This window comes from Equus przewalskii, chromosome 1 (assembly GCF_037783145.1).
Source record: "Equus przewalskii isolate Varuska chromosome 1, EquPr2, whole genome shotgun sequence".
Lineage (NCBI taxonomy): Eukaryota > Metazoa > Chordata > Mammalia > Perissodactyla > Equidae > Equus > Equus przewalskii.
In genome coordinates this window covers 154928106-154947518 of record NC_091831.1, presented here as the reverse complement: position 1 = coordinate 154947518, position 19413 = coordinate 154928106, and the positions used below count along the sequence as shown (strand labels likewise).

At 38.3% G+C, this 19413-nt stretch overlaps 1 protein-coding gene across 4 annotated transcripts in view; it reads left to right on the top strand.

Annotated features, from left to right (window-relative positions):
• The window catches only part of SLC12A6 (solute carrier family 12 member 6), an 82693-nt gene that overhangs the window by 59374 nt on the left and 3906 nt on the right, over positions 1 to 19413 (top strand). For all 4 annotated transcript variants that reach the window (XM_070584615.1, XM_008516340.2, XM_070584628.1 and 1 more), the window contains 18 exons: positions 497 to 627; positions 1309 to 1550; positions 3539 to 3753; positions 4837 to 4995; positions 5176 to 5274; positions 5554 to 5611; positions 8755 to 8929; positions 9199 to 9317; positions 10542 to 10640; positions 13052 to 13171; positions 13919 to 14023; positions 14424 to 14592; positions 15910 to 16105; positions 16671 to 16840; positions 17537 to 17668; positions 18251 to 18358; positions 18569 to 18753; positions 19138 to 19271. In XM_070584615.1, coding sequence (XP_070440716.1) covers positions 497 to 627; positions 1309 to 1550; positions 3539 to 3753; positions 4837 to 4995; positions 5176 to 5274; positions 5554 to 5611; positions 8755 to 8929; positions 9199 to 9317; positions 10542 to 10640; positions 13052 to 13171; positions 13919 to 14023; positions 14424 to 14592; positions 15910 to 16105; positions 16671 to 16840; positions 17537 to 17668; positions 18251 to 18358; positions 18569 to 18753; positions 19138 to 19271 — 2616 coding nt within the window. The remainder of the gene's footprint in view (positions 1 to 496; positions 628 to 1308; positions 1551 to 3538; positions 3754 to 4836; positions 4996 to 5175; positions 5275 to 5553; positions 5612 to 8754; positions 8930 to 9198; positions 9318 to 10541; positions 10641 to 13051; positions 13172 to 13918; positions 14024 to 14423; positions 14593 to 15909; positions 16106 to 16670; positions 16841 to 17536; positions 17669 to 18250; positions 18359 to 18568; positions 18754 to 19137; positions 19272 to 19413) is intronic.

Here is a 19413-nt window from a genome sequence, read left to right as displayed (position 1 = left end):
AGTAGGCTAAGGCCAGATTTCATGGGTTGTCAGTGATTACTGTATGTTTAAGTTATAAAATCAGAGGTTCAAACTTCCAAAGAATAGGATATGTAGTCTGTTGGCCGTAGACACTAATACTGTGTGACTTTAGGATACCCTCTTTAAAAATCTCTTCATGTTCTAAGCTAGAATGCTTTAATTCCCATCACTTTCTTAGCTTCTTTCAGTTAGAATGTATTTTATTTGGTTCTCTCATGCCTGTAGTAAATATTTTCTGATAATTTTCTCAGTTATACTGTCAAATTGTGCTGCTTCATGTGGAGCCCTAGATGTAATAGATTTCATCTTTTACTTCCCATTAGCAAATCTGCTTTTTATCATATTCAGGGTTTTCAAAAGCCTGAAAGGTTTATCCTTCATGCATATTTTTATTCTTCTTCTTTATGACTTATCTATATTCCTCTTACTAATATCCTTTTTTTTTATGCTGTTCACCTTCTATTTTCTCTTTTAGCTGGGGGCTCATACTTTATGATTTCCCGGGCACTGGGCCCAGAGTTTGGCGGGGCTGTTGGCCTCTGCTTTTACCTTGGTACCACATTTGCAGCAGCCATGTATATCCTTGGTGCCATTGAAATTTTTCTGGTGAGTAATGACTTAATTGTGGTCTTCAGTGTAGAAAATATATAGATTTGGATTTATTTTGTTCTTTGATATCAGAGCTTCTGAGAGATCAGCTATAGAAATCAATCAAGTGATTGACTGCTAACCTGTTATTGACCTCCTCGTGTGGATATGAGGCAGAAAGGCTGAGGGTGTCCCTTGCCTGCCTGCTCCTTCCCCCACCCCGCCATCACCATCACTCCACCACCTCAACCAAGAAGTTAGTCTCCAGAGGCAAGACTTGCGCTAATGAGGAAAATTAGTTTATTTTGGTACCTGTATCTGAATGAAATAACATGTTTTTCATTTCTTTCTTTGTTCACTGGGATATATTTTTTACCATTTAAAGTAATGATAGCAGAAATAGGACTCACGATAATCATTGCGATTATTTTATATAACCCTTCGAATAAATTATTAATGCATTCCTTGTTTTTTCCGTTTGGAAGTGTAGGTATTCAGAAAAGCATGTAGACTGAAACAAAAAAATCAGTGATATCCCATTTCCGTAGACACTCCAGATCCAAGTAAGAATTAGGCTAAGTCTCCAGACATTTTCTGTCACAGCTTTGCTTTCCTTTGTGAAAGCAAATGCAAACTGCAACAGCCCTTTTACTTGATTACTTTGAAATGACTTCATTTTCTACTTCTTTGGCTTAATAGGTATACATTGTACCCCGGGCTGCCATCTTCCGTAGCGATGATGCACTCAAGGAATCAGCAGCCATGCTAAATAACATGCGTGTCTATGGCACAGCCTTCTTGGTCCTCCTGGTATTGGTGGTATTCATCGGCGTACGCTATGTGAATAAGTTTGCCTCACTTTTCCTGGCCTGTGTCATTGTGTCCATCTTGGCCATCTATGCTGGAGCCATCAAGTCTTCTTTTGCCCCTCCGCACTTCCCGTACGTGTCTGTCTCTCTGACTAGCCATCATTATTGAGTACTCATTGACAGTATCTGGGGATATGACTATTTCAAGTCAAAATTTCAGAGTCTCTGAGATTTCCCTCTTGGATAAGCCCAGTTAGCATCTAGGCAGGAAGCCTCTCAGCAAACTGTCCTGTCGATCCTTGTCTTTAAGTCCCAAGCATAGAGCTGGCAACTGTAACTATCATTTGTATATAGATATTAGGTTTCTTCAAAACCCCCTGATAATGATTGTACATATTTGAGCTATTCACGAAGGGCTTTACAAACAGTATAGTTATTGCCATCAAACTTTATAAAGTTTTTAAATGTTGGATTCTTTTTATTAATGAAAAATCAAGAGAGTCAAGAAAAGCCAAACTCTTGCCTAAATATTTGTAGTTAAATTTTTGATTTTGCTGTTAGTACCATAATGGACTTTCCAGTCACAAAGTAAAGGAAAATAAATGTCAAATCATTTGCATATATATCTCTCTATATAGATTATATTACATACCGTAAGTAGTGCAGGTAGCTTCAAGTCTATTTTTCGAGGTGGTGCTGCATTTGTACAGCCCTGTGACTCACAGGCTCACCTGTTCTCCGTTTGACTGGTGGCAGAAGGACTAGCCAGCTCTGAGTGTTGTTTGTAATCTCGTTACGGAGATTGTCTTTGAAAAGTCATCTGGATCATCCAGGGATCAAACTCATCAATCCTATGTTGATTTAACCTGATTACAGAAAAATAGGTTTTCAAAATGAAAATACAGGTCCGTGGAGATTAATGGCAGTTAAAGTTAGTTAATGGCAGAGCAAGAACACAAGCTTTGCGATTTCCTGACTCCTAGTCCAGTTTTTCTTCTGTGCTAAGTGATGTCAGCAATAAATTCCATCATAAATTTTTAGTCTACTTATCTAGGGGCCGCAAACTAGCTGAAGATCCATTTTAGAGTCATAACAATACTAAAGCTACATTCTGGCTATATCCTAACTTGGAAACTTCCATTTTTGCCTCAGATTCTTCTTTGATGCTTCTCTTTTTTGGTAGGTGAAAGGTCATGATGCATGGTATTTTCTTTAGAATATTCCAGCAAAACAAGGTAACCTAGGGGAATGCATAAAATGAGACTAGGAAATGTTGAGAGTTGTTGAAGCTGAGTAAGGGATCCATGGTTCATTTTGTATGTGTGCTATCATTTTGCAGATTTTAAAACTTGCTTTGTTCCTCCTGAGAGGTATTTTAACTGTGGGTGTATTATTCCTTTGTTTGTATTTATATCTCTGGGTTAGAGAAAAAAATAAAATCAGCAGTTAATATTTGTATTATCCTTAAATATCCACACTCCCACTGGGTCTAGGCTTAAGTTCAAGAAGAGTTTTCTCTTAGGCCACAGAGGGATGTGCTTTTTAATTCTAGCCAAGCTGTCTTCCTTGAAACAGTAGCCAGAAGGTTTGACCTTTAGCGTAACGTTTTAAAGGGGGTTGTTATGAACATAAGGCTTTTCTAGGCCAAAAAATATAAATAGGGGAAATTTTTTTTTGTAAGAACATAAAAAGACTCTAGGGTTCTTTTAGACCTAGCAATTGGTTAATAACCTAGAAATTTTGGAAGATGAGTCAGCATAATGTCTTTAGACAGTTCTTATGTTTGAATTCTCTTGCTACCACCTACCACCTGCATGACCTCAGGCAGACTACTTTATCTCACTAAACTTCAGTTCTCCACCCACAAAACAGAAATACTAATACGTATTTTGTGAGATTGCTGTAAGGATTAACTTGCCAGAAAATGTAAGTCACTATTTATAGAGCTAGTCAATAAATATTAGTTCCTTTCCCATCTGTGACAGTAGAAGCTCTTAGAGATGAGATTTTTTTTGCTTTACTAAACAGTTTACTGTTTACTAACCTATTTCTAACCTACTTTCTTTTTTTATTTATTTTTTTCCCTTGCTTCACCTTTCCCCTTGTTTGTTTTTACTTAGGGTCTGCATGCTGGGTAACCGCACCCTTTCATCACGACACATTGACATTTGCTCTAAGACCAAGGAAATTGGCAACATGACAGTGCCATCAAAGTTATGGGGCTTCTTCTGTAACTCAAGTCAATTTTTCAATGCTACCTGTGATGAATACTTTGTTCACAATAATGTTACTTCAATCCAGGGCATACCTGGATTGGCTAGTGGTGTCATTACAGGTAAGTTAGGAGGTTTTTGGACAAGTTTATTATTTTTCTCTGAGGAAAACGGGCTTTGTCATCTTAGACTCTTCTGTTGTCCTTGAAGATGTACTGCCATGGTGCCACTTCCCTCCTTAAGCTCAGCATACAGCTCTTAATTCAACATCTTCCTGCTTTTCTACTACTGAATTCATTCTTTTTCAGGACTCCCTTGCAGTGTTATCTGCCAAAACTTACCTCCTTTTGAGAGCAGAGCTGAACAAATCACTTTTTTTTTTTGGTGAGGAAGATTGGCCCTGAGCTAACATCTGTTACCACTTTTTCTCCTTTTTTTTCCCCCTCCCCAAAGCCCGAGTACATAGTTGTACATCATAGTTGTCAGTCCTTCTGGTTCTATGTGGATTGCCACTGCAGCATGGTTTGACGGGCAGTGTGTAGGTCCATACCCAGGATCTGAACCGTCAAACTCCAGGCCGCTGAAGCAGAGTGCAGAAACTTAACCACTATGCTACTGGGCTGATCCCAGAAAATCACTTTTCAACATAAGATAAGATAATAAAATATTCGTTGTGTTAATTGTAAACTTGCTAATGTACTTCCCTCAGTGACAACTGAACTGGAACTATTTTATTGTCACCACATCCCCATGTGTGTTTGCTTAACTTAGCTAAATTTCTGAAACTCTTTCCTTAAGTGACTTCTATCTTAAATATTTGGTCCACAAATTTCTTTGCATGTAAGCAAGTTTACACTAAGGTGTTAGAAACACTGTTGATGACTAATAAAAGAAAAGTAAGAGGGTTTGCAGGACATTCAGCTTTGGTCTGCTTAACTTCTGCTAATTTGCATTGGTAAACGTAACTGCATTCGTATGTACCGAAGCATTTTGTCAAATTATGTTTGAACTAGATGAGGAAGGGCATTAGGTTTTTATCTGTGTGCACTTTATTGTGCAATATGTATGTGCTCATGTGGAAGTAAACATAATTTTAAAAACTGCATAAATGAGGAGTCTGATTTAGAATGTTGTTTGGGTAGAAAATCATCTATATCCTCTTTCCATACTGCTGCTGCTTATATCTCCTTTTATTCCCACTACAGAGAACCTTTGGAGTAATTATCTACCAAAAGGAGAGATCATTGAAAAGCCTTCAACCAAATCTTCCGATGTCTTAGGCAGCTTAAGCCATGAGTATGTCCTTGTTGACATCACTGCCTCTTTCACTCTTCTGGTGGGAATCTTCTTTCCCTCTGTCACAGGTAAGCAGACAGGCTTTTTGTCTATTTTAGAAGCCAGCAGACCCAAGGAGTGATTTTTCTTAGGAGACAAAATTATATTCTCAGAGTTCCTACATTTGCCTCTAGTCTTTGGTATCATTGTGAAAATCAAAGTGTCCAGGAATTCAAGAAGTTAACTTGTTCTTTTTTCCTTCTCTAAAGGTATCATGGCTGGATCAAACAGATCTGGAGATCTGAAAGATGCTCAAAAGTCTATTCCCATTGGCACTATCCTTGCCATCTTGACCACCTCCTTTGTCTGTATCCTTTTCATGGGTTCTGTCTGAGTCTTAGTCATAGGAACATCCAGAAGAACTCGGGTGATCAGTATTTTTATCCTGGTAGTAAAGGTATCCGCTTTCTACCACCTCCCTTCTCACCAGATAATCTACCCACCTCATCTCTGAAATTCAAGCAAGAATTTATAGGATTAGTGAATTTAGCAACTCATTTTACTGATAGAAGGAATATCCTGAGTGTCTACTTTCTAATCTCATCTTAGAGAGAGAATGCCACTTTCCTTGACTCTCAATGTTGTAGATTTAAGCAATGTTGTCCTTTTTGGTGCATGTATTGAAGGCGTTGTTCTCAGAGACAAGTGAGTAGTTTATTTCTTTGTAATAATCATGTGTCTGTCTTCCATTATGTCTGATCATCCCACATAGGTCCAAGATAGTTATAAACTCAAAACCCAACCTGTGGTGTCTATCATGACTAACAATTAGAAAATATATGTATATAGTTCCCAAAAAGGTTAGTGAATAATAAGGGCCAGTATGTTGTTATAAATATGTGAGATGCAATGAATGTGCCTCTTCAATAAAGCAATGAATTTGTCTGAATAATAAAGACTTCCTTGTACATTAAGAGCTGTTGGAAAACTAAGACCATAAGTAAAGGTAGGCAAGTAAACAAAACAAAACTTTCAAGTGTCTCTAGCATTTCCTTTATGAGGCCTAAGTATGTACAGTTGGCCCTCCCTCTCCAAGGTTCCGCATCCACAGATTCAGCCAACTGTGGATCTGTACGTGGAGGGCCGATTCTATCTAATTCTGTTGGGCATTCTAAATGAAAGCTTGAAACTTACTTTCTTAAGTTCTTTCAAAGAGGCTGCTGAGTGTTTGGTTTTCCTTTTCTCTCACCTATGAGTATAAAATATATTTTTGCAAGAGATTCCTAGAAAAATCTTTTCCTAAAACCTGCCGCTTCTCTTCCCATTTTCCCCATTTTGGTGAGTCAATAGCCTTACCATTCATCCCTTTCTCAAAACAGAAACCTGGTGTCATCCTAGGCTTTTTCCATCAATCCCCTCATCCACTTGGTTTCTAAACTCTAAAATCCTCCTTTCACCATCATAGATCTCATTCTTTCCACTATTCTTTATCCCCATCACTTTGTACAGGCCCTCAGGATCTTTTGCCTAGATTATTATTATAATCTCTCTTTCAGTTTTACTGCCTTCTCATCCTTCCACACTGCCACCAGAATGATTTTTCTAAAATACAAAATTTGATCATACAGACGTTTCTGCTTCAGAGCCTGCCATAGCCCCTTAAACCCCATTACTTTGAGATGGCCCTGTCTACCTCTTTCTAATCTCATTTCCCACCATCCCCTTATAAACTCCCTATACTCCAGCCATAACTTGTTTCAGATCTCCATCCATCCACACATTTTTTTTGCTTGGAATGGCTATTCCCACTTGGAAGACTTATGTCCATCCTCTAAGACTGCACAAAGTGTCTTCTGTCCTGTGAAGGTTTGCCAGGCTCACCCAAACAAGGATAACACTCCTCCCTTTGTTCAACCATTGTATTCGAACATACTGTGTTGTTGCACTGGCCATACTATATCGCAGCTACTGTTTTATATCACTCTCCCCTCTACTAGATCCAGTTCTTTGAGGACAGGAGCCCTAATAGATGCTATATAAATATTGTTGACAAAAATAAGTAGCTTACTTTGTTATTACTATACTATTGTAATTGAAAATTTATGGGTTTATAGAGCTTTGGTAAATTATACCATAATATAAAAATTATTGAAAGTATAAATTGGAATGCCACTTTGGAAATCTGTTGGTGATTATCTCCTAAAGTTGAACATGCACATAACTAATGACCCACCCATTCTACTGATAGATATATCCAACAGACATGCATGCACATATGCATTAAGAATCATGCCCAAGAATTCTCACAAGCAGTATTATTCTTAATAGTCAAAACCTGGAAGTAGTTTAATGTCCATCAACAGTAGAATGGATAAATTATGTATTCATGCAATGGAAAACCATATAGCAATGAAAATAAATGAACCACAGCTATATTCAAAAGAGGGTTAATTTCACAATGTCAAGTGAAAGAAACCAAACATAAAACATAAATACTGTTTCATTCATTTAAAGTTTAAAAACATAAAACTACATAGTATTAAAAGTCAGAATAGTGGGGAGAAAGAAGAGGCTAGTGATTGGGAATGGGCATAAGAGGCTTTTCAGTGCTGGCAGTGTTCTGTTTCTTGACTGGATGGTAGTTACATGGATGTTTGCTTTGTGAAAATTTATCTAAATGTATATTTGTTTTTGCATGTTACTTTTTATGTGATTTAATAAACTGTTAAAACCATAAATAATGAACCAGTGAGATGCCATGTTTCACCCATCAAATAAGCAATGATTTTTAATTTTTAGTACTCAAGGCTGGTGTGAAGTAGGTATGTGCCGTAAGACTTGAACCTTCATATACCTCTTGTGGGAATAAAAATTGGTATAACCTTTCTGGAAAGCCATTTGGTAGTGATTTGGGAATATTTTAAGATCTTGATCTCTTTTGTTGAAGTTATTCCCTGTTAGGAATCTGCCATAAAACTATCTGATGTGTAAATGTCAGTACATGCATGGTACTATGAATCACAGTGTTTTTAATAGTAGAAAATCAACACTAGAGGAATGGGTAATGTGACTTATGATACAATATTATTAAAACCCTTAAAGATTCTTATTCATAAAGAGTTTTCCATGATGTAGGAAAATACTCATAAGTTTTAAAAGAATACAGAATTGTAGGTGCAGTGTGATCTCACCTACATTTTAAAAGACAGTAAAAAGACTAAAATATGCAAAGTATGCTAAATGTTTGCAGTTATATTATGATTACAGATTTTTCTCCCTGCTATTTTGTATTTTTGTGTACTTTTCTGCAAAGAGCAGATATTTTGATAATTTGAAGGGAAGAGTTATAATTGAAGCCTAGCTTATTTTCTGGCCCTACAGGTTGGTTGTTCTTGGTATAGGTTAACAGTACCTTTTTTGTTTGTTTGCTGAGGAAGATTAGCCCTGAGCACTAGCATCTGTTGGCAATCATCCTCCTTTTTTTTTTTTTTTTTGGCTTAAGGAAAATTAGCCCTAGCTAACATTTGTGCCAGTCTTCCTCTACTCTGTGTGTTTGTTGCCATCACAGCATGGCTAACGAGTGGTATAGGTCTGCACCCAGGAACGGAACCCTCAAACCCAGGCCACTGAAGCAGAGCACGCTGAGCTTAATCACTAGGCCATGGGGCCAGCCCCCCCCCCAATGCCTTTTGATCAAATCTGCCTACCTTTATGTTTCTTATTCATGTTTGTCTCAATTTTGATTCTCTAAAAATTATAAATAGAAAAAATTGGGTGAATGTATCTCTAGTCTTTCAGTCTAAAGTTATTTCCAGATTAAATTTCCCCACTCTTTCTTTCTTGCCCAGGTTTGGGGATGCTGTGAAAGGTAATCTGGTGGTGGGTACCTTATCTTGGCCATCCCCGTGGGTGATTGTTATTGGCTCCTTCTTCTCAACATGTGGGGCTGGACTTCAGAGTCTCACAGGTGCACCGAGGCTACTGCAGGCTATAGCCAAGGATAACATCATACCCTTTCTCAGGGTGAGTGACCTCCCTATGCCCTCTTACTTTTTCTGCAGGTCTTATGAGAAACAGTGTGGCCTTCATAGGCTTAGGAGTTACTAGATCATATGATAATGAAGACGTGGGATTTTAGAACCCTCTAAATCCCTAGTATGAGTTTATATGTGAATAGGGTATTTAAAAGATATTACAATTGTAACACTATTATCTTTCAGATATCTGAAACTGTAGCATAGAGGAATCAGAGAACTTTGTCAAACACTCCCCACACTCCTTTCTGTGTACAGGTTTTTGGTCACAGCAAAGCCAATGGCGAACCTACCTGGGCTTTACTTCTAACTGCTGCCATTGCAGAGCTGGGAATCCTTATCGCCTCCCTGGATCTTGTGGCCCCAATTCTTTCCATGTAAGAGCCAGTAATTCTCTTTACTTATTCTTGCTTATGTGATGTATAAGACATGTTGATTTCCGTCAGGCATATAACAGTACTGATAGCAGAGTGAGCCAAGTACAGGTGTAATAACTATTCCTGAGAAGTTTCATATAAGACTAACTTTTATAAGTTGTTGTGGTTTCTTCCTGCCTCTATAACTTCAGAAGTTCTTTGCTTTTATTTCTGATTCATTATCAGTTGGTTGTAGCTTTTACTTCTACTGTTAGCTTTTATTCATTCACCTGTGACCTATTGATGATATACTACCTACCTGGCACTGGGCAGTATGCTGGGAATACAAAGATGAAGAAGACATAATCTTAAGGAATATGGTAGATAAAGAAAGCACTGGTCCCTGTAGAGTGTGATGAGTACTGTGGTGAAGGGAAACACTGAGCGCTGTAAGAACTCTAAAGTGAGGCATCTAAATGGACTGAGACTCAAGGAGGGTTTTCTGGAGGAAATGACACTTGTATCTTGAAGGAAGACTAGTTTTTGCCAACCAACGAAGAGGTGAAAGATATTCCAGGAAGGGAATGTGTGTGAAGGAATTGAGGGATGAAATAATGCAGCACATCCAGAGAAGTGAAAATAGTTTGGCTTTGATAGAATGGAGGGTGCATGCTGGGGAGGAGCAGAGCAGAGAAGTAGATTGAGCCAGATCACAAAGGACCTGCAACTTTTTCCTGAAAGTAGTGGGTAATCCTTTGAGAACAAAATGATGAGGTTTATGTTTTAGAATGATCAATTTGGTATAAAAGGTAGATTAGAAGGAGGCTGACATTGAGCTGTGAATGCCAATCTGAACCTTATTCAACTAATCTAGCAAAACAGAAGTGAGAGCTTGAACTGAGGTGATAGCGGTAGAGATGGAAAGGAGGAAGGTTTAGAGATTTTTAAATATGTAGAATCTTTGGGACTTGATACACAAATTTGGAACAAGGATGAATAACAGAGAAGGAACTTGGATTATCCCAAGAACAACTGAGTAGTGGTTGTGTCGTTCACTGAGAAAAAGACATAGAAGGATGCGCAGGTTTGTAGAGAGAAGCTTAAGTTTCTCTACTTCTTAGTCTTAATTAAAAGCTAGTGGGCTGGAACAAAGGCTTAAATACAGCAAAGGTCTTCAGTTATTTAACATAGCCCTTGAAGAATCATTTTACAATAGTAATCATTTTCTTACTTTTATCGTGTCAGGTTTTTTCTTATGTGTTACCTCTTTGTGAACTTGGCATGTGCCTTGCAGACATTACTTCGAACACCCAACTGGAGACCCCGGTTCCGCTATTACCACTGGTAAGTGCTTTTTTCTTCATCTTTTTCCCCACATTTGGAGAGAATTCATCATTGAACTAGAAAACTCAGAGATTCTGGATTCTTGATTCAATTTTTTTATTGGCCAGCCATTCCATACTGTCTGTTTCAACTTTCAGTGCTCATCTGAATTCCCAACCTGCTACCATGTTTGTTTCTATATTGCTTTTTAATAACTGATAAACACCCACCTGAGAATAAAGATCCAAAACTATGAAATAACATTCTTCAGGAAAAAACAACCTTCCCTTTGCATATCTGTTTCCCTCTTAGCTAAATACTGTACTTGATCAGTTTCTCTCTTTACTCTCATATTCTTATGGGTTTTCATTCTCAAACTCTCTTCCTTATGACAGTTTAATTTAGTAGTTAAGAGTGTGAGTTTTAGTGTCAGATGACCTAAATTCGTATGTCAGCTCTACTGTTTCCTAGCTTTGTAACCTTCAAACGAAGCACATAACCACGTAAAATTTCATTTTACTCATTTGTAAAATGAGACTAATAGTATTACCTATCTCATAGGGTTGTTTTGAGATAGTCTAAAGTGCTTAACGCAGCACCTGGTACATAGTAAAGTTCTCCATCAACCGTTGCTACAGCTGCTGCTATTATGTTCATCTCCTCAGTCCTAAAGGAGCCACCACATTTTTAGCTACCATCCCATCTCTTTCCGGTTTCTTTTCTCTCATGGCCAAAAGTTCTTTAATATGTCCTGTATGTACCTGTTGCCAGATTCGTCTTTGCTTACTTTCTCCTTGACCCCTTTCTGGCTTCACTTAATCAGTGGTGGGCAGTGATGTGACCTTTATCTGGCAAAAATTTAGATCTTCAACTCATCTTAATACCTGTAATCTTCTTTCTAGCTTTAACTTTAAAGGTTTATTATGAACTCTTTTTGTGTTACTGTTTTGCCTGTGTTATTTTTTTCTCTTTACCTTATGGTTTCAATAGATCCTAATCTCCTGATTAACAAATCTCCTGTTCATTCTTTAAAATTCATCACAGAGCAAAGAAGCTCATTCTGTACACAGAAGAGCTTCAGTAGATGTAGTTGTCTTCCTAATTTATTTGATCAAAATAAAAACAAGCAATCTATTATTCTCTGCCAAATTTCTCTTAATGTAAAGTAAGAAAACTAATGGCAAATTTTTTTCAGTAGATTCTGTAGTTACACTAATAAATGTTCATAAAATTTTTAGCAATATTTACATGAAATACTTCTTAAAGATCATAGAGTTCTTAATAATTCTGACTACATGTCCCATTCCTGCTTTGCAAAGTAAGTAATAATTGTCCTCATGACTACAGATAATTTTCATAACATCCTTATTCATTTATATGTTTTTCCAGCAATGGGAAATGTCAGCACAAGGATGGTGTGGGGCTCAGTGAAGATCTACCAACTGCTGCCAGTCCATGATAAGACGGCTGTAGAGATGGAGAATGAGCATTTAGGAACTTTTAGAGCAATTTGGCATCATCATAGCATCCAGCGTATAGTTATTTTTCTAATAACTTTTTTTTTTTGAGAAAGATTAGCCCTGAGCTAACATCCATGCACATCTTCCTCTACTTTATATGTGAGACGCCTATCACAGTGTGGCTTGATAAGCAGTGCATAGGTCCGCACCTGGGATCTGAACCAGTGAACCCTGGGCCACAGAAGCAGAGCATGTAAACTTAATCACTGTGCCACCAGGCCGGCTCCCTCTAATAACTCATTTTTATTGTATTTTACAAACGTTCTGTCTGCAATACATTGGAATTTTTTTTTAAAAAATCTCTCACCACGGGGCTGGCCCCATGGCCGAGTGGTTAAGTTCGCGCGCTCCGCTGCAGGCGGCCCAGTGTTTCGTTGGTTCGAATCCTGGGCACGGACATGACACTGCTCATCAAACCACGCTGAGGCGGCGTCCCACATACCACAACTAGAAAGACCCACAACGAAGAATATACAACTATGTACCAGGGGGGCTTTGGGGAGAAAAAGGAAAAAAATAAAATCTTTAAAAAAAAAAAAAAAAATCCCTCACCAGGTTAAGAAGCACCTCTAGCACAGACTTCTTTTTATTATTTTTTTTAAAGATTGGCACCTGAGCTAACAACTGTTGCCAATATATTTTTTTTTCTGCTTTTTCTCCCCAAATCCCCCCAGTACACAGTTGTATATTTTAGTTGTGGGTCCTTCTAGTTGTGGCATGTGGGACGCCACCTCAGCGTGGCCTAAGGAGTGGTGCCATGTCCGCGCCCAGGATCCGAACCCATAAAACCCTGTTCCACCAATGTGGAGGGTGTGAACTTAACCACTCAGCCACGGGACCAGCCCCCAGACTTCTTTTTTAGCTGCTTAGAAAAACATTTTTCTGTTTGTGTTTTTGTTTTTAATTTTCCAGGGCCCTCTCTTTCATGGGAATGAGTATCTGTCTGGCTCTGATGTTCATTTCTTCCTGGTATTATGCCATCGTAGCTATGGTAATAGCTGGTATGATCTACAAGTACATCGAGTACCAAGGGTGAGTCTGTGGAAATGACCTTGATCGCTGCTAAAAGTATCAAAACTGGCTAGTTTTTGTTAGAGCCAGCCCAATAAAAATTGCATAAAGGATCCAGATAACTTCATTCATTTGTACTAAGTTTTGCACAGGCCCTAATTCTCTTAACCTTCTTACAGACAAAAGCTTTTAATCACAAGGGGAACCTGTCAAGAAAGTATGAACAGATCAATGAGAAAATTACTAAAATGATGAGTATTAAACAAAGTATAACACAAATATAAATATTTTTGCTTATCTCTTCAGTCAAGAGATTGTCTCCAAAATGACATTTAGTCCTGAATAACTTTTTAACAACTAAGACATCACCAACAACCTCCAAAAATTAGGAATAAATAACATTCTGATTCAGAAGATTACATTGTTTTACTTTCTCCCCATCTTTTTCAAAATAACTTAAACTTTGGATCTGCAGTAATTTCCTAATCCAAATTGCTATTTTGCTTTATTGCTTTTGAGTAGTTACATAGAATGATGAGTAAGTGACTGTTCCAGGCTTTATTCTGAACTGTTGTGCAGTGCAGTCTCTTCTGCTTACAGCGGGTTCATTATGTTAGGAAAGAGGATTATATAAATAATTAATATGAGTTTTAATTTTCTACCTTGTGCATATGTTACTTTTAGGTAAAGAAAAAATAAACTTTCTTTTTTGTAATTGTACTTTCTATAGTTTAAATCTGTGTCTGCTCTTTTCTCCTTTTGTCACAGAGCTGAGAAAGAATGGGGTGACGGTATCCGTGGTCTGTCCCTAAGTGCAGCCCGGTTTGCTTTGCTTCGGCTGGAGGAAGGACCTCCACACACTAAAAACTGGAGGTAAAGAAATCTACCAAGCTTAGTGGTGGTTGGCACATAGTTGACACACAGAAATGTGTGCTTCATTGATTACAGGATAAGGAGATCTCGTGGCTCCGGAATTGGTGTAACGGACCTGCTTCGAATGGTCTCAAATCCTTGATCCTTTATTCCCTTTTCTTCATGTGATATATGATCTAGACTTCTACCATTTTTATTCCTCACTGAAGATTAATCAATTTGAGATAATATTGGGAAGATTCAAAATAACTCTATCCTCTCATCCTATCATTTCCTCTAATCTCCTCCTTCTGTCGGGTCATGTTTTTTACAGAGTTCCTGAACTAAAGGGTAGAATTGTGATTCTTTTCGCCAGACCCACAGTGTTTTCTCCCCTCCTCCCCTGCCAACCTCTTTACAGGCCTCAGTTGCTTGTATTACTGAAACTGGATGAAGACTTACACGTCAAGCATCCTCGCCTCCTCACCTTTGCTTCACAGCTTAAAGCAGGAAAGGGTCTTACTATCGTGGGCTCTGTCATCGTGGGGAACTTCCTGGAAAACTATGGTGAAGCTTTAGCTGCTGAGCAGGTAAGAGTCAAGGCTTATTGGCTTAGTGGAATTTAGCTTATGGTTTTGTGATGTTAAAGAGTAAGACCTCAGATTTCTAAGTTAATCCCTTTCCTGAGTGACGTAGGAGGTTTCCTTCTTAGTGCTGGCTTTTGAACAGTCATATTTTCCAAAATAATAAGAGGAACCAGAAGATGGTAATTTATTCCTTCTTTCATTTAAAAAGCATTTCTAAACTATAAGATAATCAAGGCTAAGCATTATTTCCAAATTGACTCTAAACATTTACTCAGCCATGAGAGAAGTCACGTACACAGATCCGTCCCTCGAGCTGTGGAGATGGTTCCTCTCAATCTTGTGACAAGGAGCAATGAGCAACTTTTCTTCCTCTTTACTAATCTATGTGGTATCGTGAGCAAGATTCCTTTGCTATTTCTGATTAGCTTACTGAATATTAAAGTTCTCCATGAAGAAGAAAGTAGTTTTCACTCTAATACTTATTATAAATGACAGAACTAACCCTGTTGTTTAGAGAAATTTTCAATTACGTTTCAAAATTTTTACTGGATTGCATTTTGAAATGCTTTGAAACCCTAAAAACTAGAAATGCTGAAGAAACATTAGTCCAGAATAATGATAAACATAAATAAAAAGCTCAGGATTGGAAATCAAGAGACCTCACTTATTATCCTACCTGTGCCACTGACTTAATCTGTGCCTTTGGGAAAATCATACCCATTTTCCACATCATTTCCCAAGAGGGTGGAGTAAGAGTAAATGAAATATTATCTCCAAATTGGCCTGAATAAATGAAAGAATAGTAAATCAAATACAAGTGTCATCAATAATCACTAAATATCAAAAAGGATATGGAAATAGAAACAAAAAAGAAAAACATACTGAGAAAATTCTAAAGTGAAACTGAATCATAGATTGAATTTCTAGCACTAGAAGTCTGGGCATGCCTGGGACTAAGGAAGGCAGGAGGTCATGTTCACCTTTGGTCAATGAAGAAAGAAATATTGAGTAGCCCCTTAAGGAAGGTCCCTGCTCTCAGTTTTTTTTGGTATGTTACAAGGAAAGAAAAGCAGAAGAGAGGAAAAGGCAGAGGAACTACACATAGACCCCCAACTGTCTATGTTGTAAGTACTTAGAAAGCAAAAAAGACAAGGGATAATGCCATTTCACTGGGAAAATTTTAACTGTTTGAACTTTTCTTTAGGAGATAGGGTTTTATGCAGAGTTTGGAAAGAGGATGAGAATGTATTATAGGGATGGAGGAATAGGTTAAAAGGTCCAGTATGAAACAGTTCAGTGTGAGGTTCTGCTCTCTTTCAGACCATAAAGCACCTAATGGAGGGAGAGAAAGTGAAAGGATTCTGCCAGTTGGTGGTGGCCGCCAAGCTGAGAGAGGGCATTTCCCACCTCATCCAGTCATGTGGCCTTGGGGGCATGAAGCATAACACAGTGGTGATGGGATGGCCTAATGGCTGGCGCCAGAGTGAAGATGCTCGAGCTTGGAAGACTTTTATTGGTACAAAAACACTTTTCATATTATCCTGAGGGCCCAAATAAGGGATATAGTTAAATCTCTGTCACCCTAACCCCACCCCCTAGCCTCCTAAAATAGAGACTATGCCATTGCTGAAGCATGGTCTTATAACTGGTAGTCATAACCTGATTCTGCTCACCCCTCCAGCTATACATTATGTCCATAAATTGTTTGTCTCCGTCAAGTCCTACGTGAGGAGTTATCACTGAAATTGCCATGTCTTCATTTGTGGTGTCCCACATTGACATCTGTATAGGAATTGGAAGGATTGTCCTTCAGCATCAAAATCTCCCAAATTCATATATCCTCCCCTCAGAAATGTAGTAATCAGAATATATCTAGTAATGTAAATCATGGTTCTCGATCTAATTCTGTTAACTATTGGTTTTTCTCAATGATTTTTGTTACTTGATGTAACCTACGGTGTAATAGGACACTTTGCTCAAAGAAATGTAGAAGAGTGTTATCCTTGCTTTCCTGACATGGTAGGAAGTAAGGCAAGCCTAAGGATTCTTCTCTGCTTATCCTGATTCTGTTTTCTCCTTAGGCACAGTTCGAGTGACAACTGCTGCCCATCTGGCCCTGCTAGTGGCTAAAAACATCTCCTTCTTTCCCAGCAATTTGGAGCAGTTTTCTGAGGGCAACATTGATGTGTGGTGGATTGTGCACGATGGGGGGATGCTCATGTTATTACCATTTCTACTTAAACAGCACAAGGTATTTTAGACATCTATTTCAAAAAGTCTTTCCCCCTTAATGTCTGTCCTGGTTGACTAGACAAATTCTTCCTCTTTGATTCTGTAGTGTTGGGGCTTAGAATCAGAAGAGTTGGGGATTATTCTTGGCTCTTCAGTGATCTCAGTTTCAACCTTATGAGAAATAGTTTTCTTTGTAGTTGATACCTACCTATCTCCAGGTGAAATTCAGCAAATTAATAAAGTTCTATATGAGCCCTTGGAAAAAATATTAACAAGTGAACACATCCTTTAAAAAAAAAAAGACCAAAGTCTCTCAAACACTGGAAACCTAAGGGTATGTATCTTACACATATGTATGTTCATCCTTTGGTAAGACTAACTAAACTGAAATTTAAAATAGCAAACATTATAGTCTGCAGGCTGTCATCGATATGCTATCTGCATAAAGCACCCTCTTAACGTATAACATGCCATCTTGCCCTTTTTCCCATTTTTTGTTATGAAATTAAAAACTCCTTAAAAACTGTATTTAATGTGTTTTTTAAATCATGCTTTTGCCCTAATAAATAATATAATATAAAAAGCAGGAAGCTAGGAAGAAATACCCTGATAATATAGCAAGATTGCTTTAGGCAAAAATGCCTTGTGTTTTAGGAAATAACTCTCTTCTGCCTCCTTGCATCTAATTTTCCATGAATGTATGGTACTTTCTCAGGTGTGGCGAAAATGCAGCATACGGATCTTCACAGTAGCCCAACTGGAAGACAATAGTATTCAGATGAAGAAGGACCTGGCCACCTTCCTCTATCACCTGCGCATTGAGGCAGAGGTGGAAGTGGTGGAAATGGTGAGAAAGCTGAGTTTGAGATCAAGGAGACCACACCTCCCTCCACCCTGTCTTCCTAGACCCTTTTCTGGTTTGGGAAATTCTTCAGCTGCAAATGTGGATTAATCCGTTATTTCCAACAAAACCGTACCATACTGATCTAGATGAGTAGAATGTGTATATGATGAGTATTTGGTGGTGGTTTTTAATTTTGCTTTCTTGTTTGTTTTTTACACAGCCCTTATATTTCTGCCAGATTTTTTCCTGCTTAATATTCATGCTAAAATCACATATAGCTTTTTTTTGTTTTTTCAATAACCTGGCAGTATTAAAAAAAGAGAGAGACTAGAGTTTGTGTTTTGTGATTCAAGGAAACACATACGTAATGGTTAGATTATGAAAAAGACTCTCAGGGCTTCTGGATTTGACCTACAATCCACAGTATCGTATTTATGTAGCTCAACGACTAAATAAAATAGGAGTGAAACTTAGGTTGATATTGTGGTACTTTCTCTGGTTTAATTTAGTGAGTGGAAATGAAAATGTATGGTTTATCCTTTCTCCTTTGTGCTTATTGCCCACTCTGCATATCATCTTCGGCAGCACGACAGTGACATATCAGCTTATACTTATGAGCGCACCCTGATGATGGAACAAAGATCCCAGATGCTCCGGCAAATGCGACTATCCAAAACAGAGCGGGACAGAGAGGTGAGACCTTACTGCATTGATCTAATCCTAGCCCTATGAAGTCTGTCACTGAAAGCAATGATACTGTATTGTTCTCATAGATGACAGATACTTTCCTTCTTGCTTTATCAGTTATTCCACTATAACCACATTATTGTTTCAAAATAATTAAAGATGAAGCATGAGAGAAAATTGGGTATAGAGTCATAGCATGTATTGGGCCTTCCTCAGGCACAGTTGGTGAAAGATCGGAACTCAATGCTACGATTGACCAGCATTGGCTCTGATGAGGATGAGGAGACAGAAACCTATCAGGAGAAGGTGCACATGACTTGGACGAAAGACAAGTACATGGCATCCCGGGGGCAAAAGGCTAAGTCAATGGAAGGATTCCAGGAACTGCTTAACATGCGTCCGTAAGTTTTCCAACTCACAAGCTTATCATATAACATAGTATCCTGGTCGGTGCCACAAATGTGACTTTGCCTGGATACACAGGATGGAGTCTGTTCTTCATTTCACCCCAAATCCAGCCACCTTTCTATGTTTGCTTATGCATATCAGCTACCAATTAGCATTCAACACGAACTAACCATCCTTCCTCTCCATACTGTGTTCCTGGTATAAAACAATGAGAAATTGTAGAGTGAGAAAACCCAGGATGTTAATATTACAAGGAAATAATTTGTTCATTACATTATTCATATTCAAAGCAAAACTCTCTATCTCAAGTTTTTTAAGGTTGACTCTATGCCTGGTTTTCTCTTTGCCTTAAACACCTCTATTTCTCTCCCCGACAGGGACCAGTCCAATGTGAGGCGGATGCATACAGCAGTGAAGCTCAACGAGGTTATAGTTAACAAGTCCCATGAAGCAAAGCTGGTTTTGTTGAATATGCCAGGGCCACCTCGAAACCCTGAGGGTGATGAGAACTGTATCCTTTCCAAGAGTGGAGCTACCAGTAGGGGAAATCTTAGTCAGTTTCTTGGATGAGACCACTGGATAACTGTAAAAGTCACTGTCTCTGCCCCCGTTCCCTCTTGAAGAGGAAAGACTGTTAAAAGTCTTAGGCAAAG